This window comes from Culex pipiens, chromosome 2 (assembly GCF_016801865.2).
Source record: "Culex pipiens pallens isolate TS chromosome 2, TS_CPP_V2, whole genome shotgun sequence".
Lineage (NCBI taxonomy): Eukaryota > Metazoa > Arthropoda > Insecta > Diptera > Culicidae > Culex > Culex pipiens.
The window spans coordinates 48,201,095-48,215,629 of record NC_068938.1 but is presented as its reverse complement, the minus strand read 5'-3'; the positions used below and the strand labels follow the sequence as shown (position 1 = coordinate 48,215,629).

The 14,535-nt window shown below is 35.5% G+C and overlaps 1 protein-coding gene across 1 annotated transcript in view; it reads left to right on the top strand.

The window, feature by feature from the left end:
- The window catches only part of LOC120428324 (uncharacterized), a 229,376-nt gene that overhangs the window by 98,771 nt on the left and 116,070 nt on the right, over window positions 1-14,535 (top strand). Inside the window, exon 4 of the mRNA XM_052706902.1 lies at window positions 5,914-6,017. Coding sequence (XP_052562862.1) covers window positions 5,914-6,017 — 104 coding nt within the window. The remainder of the gene's footprint in view (window positions 1-5,913; window positions 6,018-14,535) is intronic.

Below are 14,535 nucleotides of genomic sequence, written 5' to 3'. Positions count from 1 at the left end.
TGCATGTGGTGACTGCGTTTGTAGGTTGCCCTTTGGCCCTTTTCAGCAAAGGAAAGAAGATGGGAGGTTCATTATATCCCAGAAGTGTCTGAAAAAATATTAATAAAATTAATATAAATGATAATAGTATTTATGGATTAATGCATCTAGCAAGGAATTCTAATTGGCATTATTTTCACCTTAAAATCTGATTTTTTGCGTTACGTAATAAAAGAACGCTCCCTATGTTGATTTCATCAAAAAAAAAAAATCTATTCTAAAATTGAAATAGTTATTTCATTTGTGTATGCAAAAAAATGCAAACAAACAAAATTTCAAATATCAAGTCCAATTTCTAAAATTTGAAAGCACAAAGAATCTCAAAATGCATTAGTTTTTTTTTTAAAGGCTTCTAAAACCAACTTTTACAATCATCAAACGATTTATACACTTTACATTTGACGCAAGTGAAGTATTTACTTACAATTTCCAAGAAAAAACTACTCCTTCACTTTTTTTTAAGCATTTGAAATAAATGAGAGTAGTACCGCCCTCACGGATAGGAATCTTGCACTTAGCGTACGGTAAATTATTGTTGTCGGATTTGTAAATATTGAAATGTCGAATCGAGGGTCGAAAATCTTGAGTAAAATTTGTACCAGCCTAATTGTGCTTTCAATAAAAAATGCAACACTTTAAATTTTAACTCCAGACTCTGCAATTTTGAATTTTTTCGATTTGTTTTTGTTCGTTTCGACTAAAATATTGGTTCTATCAAAAATTTAATAACTTTGGATTTTTTTTTCCCAACTTTTCAATAGTCAGAACGAAAATTACCGTGAAAAAGCGTGAAATAATAAACTTTGTTTGTTACGACTCGAACAAAAATTTAACCAGGGATGGAATAATCGCTAAAAAATGTTTTTCGATTGCGAACAATCTTCACACGCGAAAGAGAGAGGAGGCGAAAAACGCAAAAAATAGTCGCTCCCGAACTTCAATCCGTAGAAGGTTTTTTTGAATCTCATTGTTAGTACCACTTAAAATAATTAATTGGGATTTGTTTTCATACATTGCTCATTGTGACAGGTCATTTTTCGACATGTGACGCTACATGATGTAATTGTTATGGTGAAATGGTGATTTTCAAAGTTTCTTTTTACCAATCTTTCGTGCGCGAGTGAGGAGTCCCATGTCCACTTCCGATTTTTTCTCTAGATGAACGTCAAAAACATTTTTTTTGATGACACGAATAGTCGCAACCTTAAAGAAATTGGCAAAATAAAATTTACAAGCTATGAAAAATGAAAAATATGAAAAACAAAAAAAAACTATTTAATGGTTGAAGCTTAAATAGAGAATCCGATTTCCTGTCCCGGGAAAAAATCCCGGGGATTCCCCGCTAAAAAATATTTCCCGTTTCCCAGGAAATTTGTGAATTTCCCGGAAATTCCCGACATTCAACCGGAAGTAGGGGAAAGTGGGGCAAGTGTAACAAGCTAACGAAATGCTCGTTATAACCAATCAAAAACGTTGAAAAATCTGTCGGATTTTTTTATAATCATCTTATCCCAGGTCTTGACTAAGGCTTTGATAGAACAAGTTTTTAAAAAATCGTGATTTTTAATGCAAAAAAATTATTTACAATTTTTTGATTTTCCGTACGTTTTTCTCAACTAGTGGGGCAAGACGAACAACCCGTTGGGGCAAGAGGAACAATGCATGAAACAACATGTTAATTTGCTAACAATTGAACTGTTATCACTTAGATACATCAGATAAGAATGTATTTGAAACGTTTCTTTCATTTTTAAATTAAATAATAATATTTTACTAAAAATTTGATCGTTTTTGCGAAATAAAATTATAACTTAGATGAAAAAATGGAAATTTTCATAATATCACTTTATTTTGCATGGACAATTTTTTTAAAAATTGTTTATCAGTTTTAAAGTACTTTTATGTATTTATTTCCCAATAAAATATGTTGTTGTAGTAATTCTTATTTTTTTCCATACTAAAAATCCATTTGGTACACTTGCCCCACCTGAACAAGATTTTTCAAATGCTCTCTACAAAAATAACCAAAAGTTAAATAATACTTTATAAAAGGTGCAAGTGTAGTAGTTTTTTGTGAACTTTTTTTGCTTTTTGCTAAACCCAAATCCTTGCCTAAATGTATCTTCTGATAAATAATTAAATCGTAGTTGCAGGGTACACCATAACTCTACTCGCTGTAAGTAATAATAAGAATTGTAAACGAACTAATGCTGCAAATAAACATAAACATGAAAAAGGTGCAAGTCATTGGTAGGGACACTACTGATCTAGGAAAAATAGCAGTTTGATAAAATGAGCCATAAAACGAACCCTAAGCCTTATTTTGTACTATCCAAATATTATAAGAAAACAAAGGTTTTGAAAAAAATTAAATCTTATGCCCCGTAGCGTTTACGTCATTTTGGCGGTTATGTGATAGTAGAATCAGCTAATTGCATTGCTAGTAACAATTCCTCATACTGAAAATAATCAAAATTGTAAAAATTACGGCTGTACGAGCGATTGTTCCTCTTGCCCCATATGGTCGTCTTGTCCCACTAGGGTGTAATATCAAAATCGATTTTCCAGCACAGCACTTTTTCAGTTCCTTTTGGGGTTCTAAACAACTCCCCAAAGTTTGGGACCGATTGGTTAAGTCCTCACTTTGCGCAAAGCGATTCAATTTTCCATATAAATTTGTATGGGGAAAACCATTTTTTAGGATTTTGATATTTAACAATTCGACGTTTCATGCCATATCAAAACCGGACTCATATTCCGATGCTTTGGAAGGTGCTCTACAACTTTGCCGAAGAGAGTATGGTGCTAACTTGCTCCTGAAAGAAGATATAGAGCCCTCAAAACTCGTCTAAAACGTGGTTTTCGAGCAAAAAACACGCTTTAGACGAGTTTTGAACACGCTGTATCTTTTTTTAGGGGCAAGCTAGCACCATACTCTCTTCTGGAAAGTTGTAGAGCAGATTCCAGAGCATCGGAATATGAGTCCGGTTTTGATATAGCATGAATCGTGGATTTAATAAATATCAAAATCCAAAAAAATGGTTTTCTCCATACAAATTTATATGGAAAATTGAATCGCTTTGCGCAAAGTGAGGACTAAACCAATTGGTCCCAAACTTTGGGGAGTTGTTGAGGACCCCATTAGGAACTGAAAAAGTGCTGTGCTCACTAAATTTAGACAACTTTAATTTTTTCCATACAACCATATTACACCCTATTGTCCCACCTTCTCCTATACATGTTCTTTACTTTCTGGAAACATTTTTTTGAATATGCTCTGAAAATAATATAATTATTGGTTGAAGAAACTCAACATAATTTTGTTCAATTCAATTTATTGTTAAGTCCATAAAGGATTAATCAAATGATCACAAAATTCTATTTTATATTTATTTCTAAAGCATCTGTAAATAGATCTAGCCTCATGAAAAAAAAAACTATTACTACAGTCATCCCACATATTCGGAACGGTTTCCAGATCGGCCAATGTTCAAAAAATCATAGCAAATCGATAATTGAATTTAATGACTCGCTTTTACCTTCATTTGAATGCTTTTCTTGCGATCTTTCGAATGCTGTATCGAACATCTGCAAATTTTATCTTTTATATGAAGCTTTTGAAGAATTACTTTGACCCTTGAAATCCACAAATTCGGAACACTTTTTTCTTACGAATGTAAACAAACTTTGGATGATCTCTTCAGGAGTACATATTTATTACCATACAATGACTTCACACACTGAATCCAATGAAACTCAAGCTTAGTGATGTTTTATATATGGTTTGATAACTTTTTTTGTGAAAATATCAGTTAAATTCATGTGTTCCACAATTGTGGGAGGCACAATAACATCCCACAATTATGAAACAGGCCATTTGGAGGCAATGTTTTGCTGCTCTGGACAATATAGGCTTGGAATGAGGTTTTTTGTTCAAAAAGTACTACTTTTACTAGTGAAATAGCAAGATAATGTCCAAATGAAGGTTTTAAAAATTGTAAGGTCGACAGAAAAGCTACTTTTGGCACGCTATTGACAAATTATCATAAAAGTGTTCCGAATTTGTGGGTGTTCCGAATATGTGGGATGACTGTATTAGAGCTATTAAAACAATAATCGGTTTTATTTTATTTATAACAAATTAATCAAACGAGATGAAAATTGGATAGGTATCATTAGATACTTTAAATAGGTTTGTGCAAGAAGAACTATTTCAATATTTTAAAAACATGCTCCGAATATTCAAAAACATTGAGTTGTTTGAAGTAAAACAAATACGAGAAGGTAGATTTTTAAGGAAAAAATATAAACTTTTACTATTTTGTTTAAGAACTAAAACCAGTATAACTTGTTTAAAAAACCACAGTCACAAAGGCAAGTTTAAAAGAAATTTTACGATTGTGAAGTATGTATTAATTGTATTACTACTACTACTACTTTGCTAAAAAAATACTTCTCAACCAAAAATACCAAAGGTAATTTTTTGAATTATTGTAGGATTTGAGCTTATCAAAATTAGAAAAAATATACATTTACTTGTTTTTGTATGATTTTTTACGTGCATTCATGCTATCAAATGTTCTTCAACTTTATTTTAACCATTAAATTCATAACCATAAAATTTCCCGGGAATTCCCCGGAAATTGGACGCTCTAAGCTTGAATAATTGGCCAAAAACTTTCAGAAACATGTGATAAATGAGAGAATAACAATATCGAACAAGATTTTTTTTTGCGTAGAACTTAAGTTGTTTCAAACGTCCTCTGAAAGCTGGAAATATTACATATTTGATCTACAAATTGAACTTTACTATGAGACGATATTCCTTTTTTCTTGCGATTATTTTATACAACAATATACAAGTTTGTACCAGTTTTTTAGTAATTTTAAAAAGTCAAATTTTCCCGTTTTACCTGCAGTCCTAAAATTTCATTCTCAAAATTGTATTGATGCAGTTCCCCCCAAAAACCCGCTTGGGATCATCCAGTCAATGCAAGTTCACCTCCTCAGGCAAGTCAATCGTCAGCAGTGGACAGAAAGAACATAAAACGATTGCCATTCGGAAGGTCGATGAAAATAAAAAGATATTTGGTTTATAAAACATTTCCCTCCGAGCTCTGTTGGTTGGATGGTCTCTTCTTTTCTCTCGCTTTTAACGGCCATTCTTTTGCTATAATTGTATAATTTACGAACCCTTGGGCGGCTCGCGATGGCTGGCTAATTAAGTGTTAGCTGGAAAAGCGATCTATCGGCGCAAGTTGGCGCGCGGGAATAAAAGTGACACATTTCCAACGCTGGCAGCCCCTAGTGGGTCTTTTATGTGTCACATTTTATTCCCATGTTTCGAACTGATGTGTTGCATTTCGGATGCATCCGATGTGTTGCACTTTTCGTTGCATTTTAGAATTTTGTTCATCAAAGCGACGACCCATTTGGCCGCAGGATGATACAGTGCCACAGCAGTGCAGTGTCGACCGTTTCGACGGTGGATTAAATTAAGGTCATGCCTGATGGACTTGCCGGGGGACGTCCGTCCGTCGGTTTGGATAATGGATTGAACCTGAATCGAAACCGAATCATGTGCACTTTGTGTTCACATTCGAGCAACACCATAGAGAGAGGCAGAGATATAATCAAAGAGCAATATTTTATCAGGCGCCTATTCCGGGCGGCTTCAGATAATTATGTTTCGACATAACTCATTGCTAGGGTCACTTTCTCTTCTCTTCTCTCCTGGACTCAGCTGCCCCTCCTAATCAGAATTTATAGAATCGATGCGTTCCCACTGCAGTGTTGAATATTCAAGACCCGTCACACGTTCGAGCTCTTTCGCATACAAATTTAATAATCATTTCGTTCACATTTTTCTTTCAGATGTTCCGGCAAAAACCACTGCAGCTTCGTATTTGCCCAGGACCACCCTTATGCGGTGGTGTGGAAGGAAGGGACCGTACGTGTGAAATACATCTGTATGGACGGTAAGTGTCGCTGGGGGTACAAGACAAGACAGTGAAGTGGACAATTCTTTGGGAAAGTTTTATTGACCAAGATGAGGATAACTTTGTCTCTGGTTTTGCGAACATGATACGTTATGTGCAGAGTAGTTGGGAAATACTTTTGGTGAGAGCACTAGGAATGAAATAGTGGTAATTTCTAAACTAGAAACGGAATTTTATGTATTGTGTTATGTTGAAACTATCTACTTTATCGGCAAAAAGTTGCTGGTAAAGTTTTCTTACAGTAACCTGTTGAGAGATGAAACGATGAAAGTTACTAATTACTTACCGATTTTCATTATTAGAAACATTAAAATAATATTATTATGTTATGTTTAACTTAAAAAGACAACTTTTACTACATTAATGGTCTTTGACTAAAATCATAAGCATTCTGCGTAAAAGCTAATTTTGCAAAAAAAAAACCTTTTAGATTTTTCAAATCGTTTTCGAAAACAAGTAACGCTTTTCTCAGTTTTGTTTATTTAAATACGGGGAATTTATGCGCAGAAACGCCGTAAAATTTATTGATTTTTTTTCTTTTAACAATCATTAGATTTCTTTGTACATTTTTTAGTCCTTCTAGACAATTGTAGAGATTGTCGAAATGAACATTTCTATTTTTGAAAAATGATGTATGATCAATTGCATAAAAAGTTATGGGCAACAAACGATTAAAAATACTGATTTTTAAATTAAGGTAAAATTATATAGATGAAAAAGAACCTCGAGATATTTTCAGTGGATGTTCGCTAGAATTTGTACTTACAGGTTTCTGACAGCGAGGTCAAACACCATCACCTTTTTAAGTTACTAACATTTCAAAATAGCGTTTTTTTGTCGTATTTTGGATATAACTTCATATTACAAAAACCTATTTTCATTTATTTAGAACAGAAATTATTGTTTTGATGAGCTCTACAAATGTCTAGAAGACTCAATAAAATGCTCTAACAACTACCCATTTATTTTTATTTATTTTTTTATATGTTTTAGAGGACATCAAATGCCAAATTTTCACAAATTTCCAGGTTGTGCAAATATCTTTGGCCGAGATAAAAAATTTTTAATCAATACTGATTTTTTTTTTAAATTCGAAATATTTTTCAACATTATTTTTCGATGTAAAATCAAATTTGCAATCAAAAAGTACTTTAGTGAAATTTTGATAAAGTTCACCGTTTTCAAGTTAAATCCATTTTCATGTGACTTTTTTGAAACAAGTCACAGTTTCATTTTTTAAAATAAGTGCACATGTTTGTCCACTTTTGAAAAAAATATTTTTGAAAAGCTGAGCTCTATATTTTGCTTTTTTGAACTTTGTTGATACGACCCATTGTTGCTGAGATATTGCCATGCAAAGGTTAAAAAAACAGGAAAATTGATGTTTTCTAAGTCTCACCCAAACAACCCACCATTTTCTAATGTATATATCTCAGCAACTAATGGTCCGATTTTCGATGTTAAAATTTTCGTGAAATTTTCCGATCATTTCGAAAAAAAAAATTTAAAATTTTTTAAACCAGGACTAACATTTTAAAAGGGCGTAATATTGAAAGTTTGGTTCAAAAGTGGGCAAACATGCGCAATAATTTTAAAAAATGAAAACTGTGACTATTTGCAAAAAAAGTTACCTAAAAATGGCTTTGACTTGAAAAAGGAGCACTTTATTAAAATTTCACTCAAGAACTTTTTGATTGCAAAATTGATATTACATCAAAAAATGAAGTTGAAAAATTTTTGCGACCAATATTTCGATTTTTTGAAAAAAAAAATCATAACTCGATCCAAGATTTTTTGCATAACCTGGAAATTTCTAAAAAGTTGGCATTTGATGTCCCCTAAAACATATCAGAAAATGAAAAAAATAAAAATAGTGTTTTTTTTCAAGTTTAAGTGACAAAAAGTTCAATAAAAAATCACCAAATTTTTTTACCGTGTATCATTTTTTTCAGTGTAGCCCGTACAACCTACAACATACAACTTTGCCGAAAACACCAAATCGATCAAAAAATTCTTTCAAAAGATACAGATTTTTGAATTTTCATACATCATTTTTGTATGGAAAAAAGTTTCAGTCGGATTAAAAAATACAAAAAGAAATCGAATGACCGAAATCTGAGAGAACTGCTCAATTTAAAGTTGATGAATTTCTTGGGTGACTCACCACACATAACCTTCGGACGCCTAGAAATGAGCAGAAACTTGCAACAGAGCCCACAAAAGACCCGGGGGTCGTTAAAGTGGATTGCTTTGCTTTGAATTTCTGAAGTCTTCGAAAAAAATATTTTCATTGGTGGACTCATTGAAACTATTATTAAAAATCGAAAATCTGAAATTTTAAGTTGAAAACAGGCTTTAAGAGGCTGTGTTAACTCGATAATGGCACATTCTATTGGAATTTCTAGTAGGGCTTGACTGCAAATTATTGTTTTCTCTCATCGATTACCATTTTAAATGCCCAAACAAAGTTCCAAAACTCAGCTAATTCAAACGTAAAATCCAACATGAAAACCATCCACCGCAGCTTACGAACCTAAGAGCGTTATCCAACAAACGAACAAACACTTTTCCGCAATCATTCGCATGTTTTACCTTTATTAAGCCTTTGACGATGCGCTGCTGGTGCGGCTTCTGGGTTGTGATATGAATCAGGGTATCTCTTTGAGCAAGAAACTCACCAAAGAGAACTTTCAGTAATTGAGAGGCACAAATTGTGCAGAACGAGCCGTTGGAAACTTTCGTCCTAGAAAAGGCGGGATAAATGAGACCAACCTTCGCTCTGAAGCGTTTGCAAAAGATGGCTTGGTAGATTATTTGCAAGATGGTACAAAACTAAAAGGGGAACATTTTCAAAGAGAACCACCTCACTGTGAATGTGACGAGCTGTAAGAGTGGAAAAATCAGCATCCATTTCACGATTCCGTCGTTCCGAGTCGAGCAAATTGCTGTGCCAATGTGCGTGCTCTGCAAAAGTCCATGCTGCCATGACGGCATCGGCCTCTTCTTCTAGAGAGCCCAACGAAGAATATGTTGAGCCCAAGCCAAAAATTAGTATGACAGATGGGAATCCGCCGGGACGACATCGACTCGGCTTGATGGTGATGACGACTGTTGGTTGCACGGAAAGACTGGTGGGGGTCTTTTTCAACAATTTCAACCTCGGTCTACGGTATTTTTGGTAATTTTAGCCAAACTATTAGCTGGTTCAACAAAATCTTAAGTCAGGACAACAACATACTCACCTGCTAAACCAGCCTCAACCAAACATTCCGTGTAGGCACCAAAAGTTGCGAAAAGTCGAAAGCATACACGATGGTGCGTTGGATTTGGAGCCTTTTTGGGGGAAGGTTCCACCTAGTTATAGCTATACCACCGCAGCTCAGACAACCAGACGCCACCCAGGGCTTTTCAGGCTTTCCTTTTTTTGTTGCTGGCTTCGAACGATGTGTTCAGGCCTTGCTCTGTATCTCTCGCTTTATTCACGTCCCAGTGTTTACGCAGATTATGATGAATTTTGCTAGAGGCCTTGAAATTTTCATGAACCACACTTGCACATGGACCATTTGTGCGCTAATTTGTGGTGTGTGAGCGAATGCCATAGAGTCGAGGGACAAAATGGAAAAGGACGATGATTTCGGCACACGGTGAAAGAGCCGCCTCCTGTGTCATTGTCAGTTTATGGTTTTTTGGGTACGACGAGACAAATAAAGTTCACTTGTGCGTGGTAAAAGCGATAATTATGTCACCGGATGGATGGATGTGGTTTTTGGGAAAATTTCGTTCGTTAGACTGAATAGTTGATTTTGTTGATTTGGAGCAGAAATTGGCAAGGTTATTAATGCTTTCATAAAGAAAAAGTACTAAGTTTTTGTCGTTATATAAACAAATTTCTTTTAGTATCCAATCTTCCGATAATCTAGGCTTTAGATAGCCGAGACTTCGGATAATCAAGTCGAGATGTTACTCTTAAAAATATAGAATATCACAAATAATTTAAATTTTCTAAATGTTTTTAATAGCTACCAAACCTCCAAGATTTTAATTTTTTATAATGTTGGTCCCTGATCATGCATTGAATGTTCATAAGTCGACTGTAAAGAATCGTGAGACATTACGTCATGATTCGAAATCCTGACACTTTGTACCACACAGAAAAAAATAATGTAAATTTGGAAGCTGTAATTTTGGAAGGTTGAATATTACCTCTTTTATGATGTAATTTTACCTCAATTTAGACTGAAAAAGTGACATTACACCAGAAAAGTGATAAAATTACACATTTCCAGAGGTAAAATTACACCTTTTTTCTGACATAAAAGATGTACCCCTTCCCAGATGTAATATTACCATGATTTTTTTTCTGTGCATATCATTTTTGTTATAGCTGGCAAAAAATCATGTAACAAGTTTGAAATGTAGAAACATCATCAGGATGTAGAATAAACAGTCAGTTTTAAGAGTTTTTTCATCATAATTTTAAAATTAAAATGACGTGTTGTGCTTCGAATCCCGGACACTGATAAAAGCTGATTCGAAATCCGGACACTTTTGATTCGCATTCCGGACACTCGATTTTGCTTATGAACCGCACAAATTTGGACTGAAATGTTAGTGAATTGCATTTTTTAGGTCTCAAATAAGCTGTTTACATCAAAACAATTGATATTTTATATACACAGAAAAAAATAATGTAAATTTGGAAGCTTTAATTTTGGAAGGTTGAATATTACCTCTTTAATGGTGTAACAGGGATGCCAGATACACAGATTTGTCTGTGTTTCACAGACATTTGAGCTCGTGTCAGACATTTTTTGATGTGCACAGACTTTTTAAAAACTTCACTAAATTGTTATTTTGTAAAAATATCAATCGAAAATTATTTCGTCAGTCTTCAAATGCTTAAAAACACATTTTTTGATGGATTTCTATGACTGTAAATTGATATATTTGAATTTTAGACAAAGGCACAGACATACACAGACTTTTTCACAGACATTTTAAAAAATCATGCGGCATCCCTGTGGTGTAATTTTACCTCAATTTAGACTTAAAAAGCGGCATTACACCAGAAAAGTGGTAAAATTACACATTTCCAGAGGTAAAATTACACCTTTATCTGACATAAAAGATGTACCCCTTCTCAGATGTAATATTACCATGATTTTTTTTCTGTATAAGAATTTGCTAGAATTTAAGGAAATAAAAACCAAAAATTTTTGCTTTGCCTTCCCGGTGCATCGGACGCCTATGAAATATTTTAGTAAAATGTTTCACATTTTTAATAAACTTATAATTTTATTTTATATAATTTTTTAGGCATTAACTACACCGTTCAAACAAAATTTAAATAAAAGTTGATGTTAGAATTCATCAAATAACACAGTTTTGACATTCATAATGTGAACTTATAGCCAAATAATTGATAAAACACGATGAGGTGTCCGGGTTTCGAAGCGTCCAGGAATTCGAATCATGATCTTTTTTGAGATATGTTCAGTTTAAGAATTTAATTTAAGAATCGATTTTTCGAGACAAATTTTATCAATACTAAGAACAACATAGTTAAGAACAACACAGTTTAAAAAATTATGGTAATACATATTTCATTTCATCTGAGCAAAATCGGACAACATTTACCCATTGATACACAAAAGTGAAGTTTGTATGGCAAAAATTCAAAAAAAAAAATTATATGGAAACCCCAATTTTCTTACGGTTTGGTCTGTACGGTGCGCTACTTCCATCCAAATATTCCCAAAAGTGGGATTCTCATTGAAAATGTAATGCACTACAACTTTGTAGAACATACCAAAGCTGTAAAACTTGATCCTGAAAAGTTATTAGCGATTTAAGAAGTCATTTTTGTATGGAAAACATTTTTTCACCAGCTTTAGACTCGGGTATCATTGGATTGATCTCAACGAATTTCGCTCAAAATTTGCACAGATGTTTAAAATAACTCAATAAACCGTTTTCCGCTTGTGGAGCAGGGTTCCGTTTTTTAATATTTAAAATAGAGATTAGGTGTCGGAGTCGGAGCCGCAGTCAACAAAATTTGAAAAGCAGGAGTCGGAGTCGGCTAGAGTTGGCAGACCGAAGTTGGAGTCGGAGCCGGAGTCAACAATTTGTGGAAAGCCGGAGCCGGAGTCGGAGTCGGAGTCGGAGTCGGCTTAACTTAGAAAGCCGGAGTCGGAGTCGCTTGAAATATGGCCCGACTCCACAGCCCTGGTTGCCTCTCACCCAGTCGGCCTGGGTTCGATCCCAGAAGGTCCCGGTGGCATTTTTCGAGACGAGATTTGTCTGATCACGTCTTCCGTCGGACGGGGAAGTAAATGTTGGCCCCGGTCTAACCTAAAGGGTTAAGTCGTTAGTTCAGTCCAGGTTTAGGAGTCGTCTCCCTTGGTCCTGTCTCGGTGGAGTCGCTGGTAGGCATTTTTACTCACAATCCAAAAAAGTCGTCAGTTCGAATCCCGGGTGGATGGAAGCTTAGGTGTAAAAAGAGGTTTGCAATTGCCTCAACAATCAAGCCTTCGGACACCTAGTTTCGAGTAGGAATCTTGCAATCGAGAACGCCAAGGCGGGACTCTGAGAGACTTTTTGGCCAACAATAAATTCATTACGTTTTGGACAACTCAACGCTTCGGCGTCGTTCATTGTGAGAAATAGCCCCTCCTAAAACTGGACCTTTCGTAACTTATTTTTCCTAATTAGGCTAAAACTAGTTCCGATGATCCTTCAAGTCAATACCGCTAGCAAAAATCACGTCCCCGCCACCAAACGACGGCGTCACGATTTAATTAGTCAGCAAATATGCACGCAAAACGCAACGAATAATCTCTCGCAAATATAGTGTATGCACCGTCACTTATATATTACCGATTGCACAAAATATATCACGAGTGGTGTGTGGGTGGAAGTGGTCCCGTTCCATTTGGCTGCCAATCCGATTATCGCCAATAATTGCACAACCGAGCGGGGAAACCGCGCGCACACAAGGTTGGGGCGCCTTGTAGAGTCTTTTTTGCTTTGTGGAAAGCTCATGTATTTTTTTCTAGTGAAAGGCTGACGAGATTTCTTGGAATAGTCGACAAAATCAACAGATGTCCTATTTTAGACTTATTGTGATTTTGTTTGGATTTACAAAATGCAAAATTTTTAAGGGAAACCTGAATATTTTGATTTGAATAGTTCACGTAATTTTTCATGGATCTAATTCATAGAATTTCACTTGACAAACAAGTGAAAGTAAGTATCACGGCATCAAAGAAAAGCCGTAAACCTGTCAAAGAAGTGCAAGAACACAAGTAGAACACCGCCAACGTGAAAAATATTGTACCCAATTGACGAGTAAGGTTTCCCTTTCAATGCCAATGCCTTCCATGCAACTCTGCAATAATCCCCGCTTGGAAACTAGAACAACCCCGGAGGGAAGCGCTACATGTTTGTGCAAAGTGGGTGCGTTATTTTTATTAAGCCGCATTGGTGACATTCCGGGCTCAGTTTTCCTTTCTTGCACCCCTCCCTTTTGAACTCGGAATGGATTCAAGTGTGACATTTCTCGAATTATTGCCATTTCCAATTCTCTCTTTTCATAGGACGGCGTTGATCCTGATGACTTGCTTTTCCAAACAAAAATCGAATTTGCTGAATAAGTTAGGATACGCACTCTGATTGCGCCAGATTGGATTTGTTTGCACAATTTTCCAATTTCCCATCGGGCATGATTGGCAACAGTTTGGGTGTGTGCCACGTGTGCCGGCTTTGGTGAACGATACCAACGACCATGCTGTCAAACACTTGGATTTTAACTTGGGTCAATATTTATCATTACGTCTGCTCTATTTTGTATCTCCGTGTTGTTATCATTGCCCCAGGGTTGTTTCCAATCGATTCGATACTTGGCTAACTTATTGGCAAACAAATTTAGTGAACATTTATTTACCATCAGACGATAATTTAATCAAATCAATTCGATCAATATTTGAGCAAAAATCACTCAAACAAAACTAGTGCATCTTTCAATTACGGTGAACTAAACTCAAGCTCGCCACTTTACATCAGCGATTCTCAACGGGGGTACCGAGCCTACTTGATTTACACGGTAGGGGGTACCAGCCTAGAAGAAGGTTGAGAATGGCTGCTTTACATGATGTAATCGTCGCAAAACGAAGTCCAACCTCCAAATCCCACCGGACATTTAATTATGCACAAATCTGATACAAGCAAAATCAATTAAATCCTTATCGATTGAACTGGCAGCACTCTCAAACAGATTGAAAATACCAACTCCTGGTGGTCCTCCAGTCCTTTATCAGTGCTAGGAGAAGTCAAAGACCATACGTCCTCAAAGGGTGTCACCGGAAAGACTCGATGTGGCCAACGTTCGTCAGCTGGGAAATCCGCTTGCCACTTGGAGTTCTCACCAGAGCAGTCTGGCAGTGGTCCTGTCTGATGCTGCTGGTCCTCGGTATTTCACATGTGACATCTCCCAGTAATT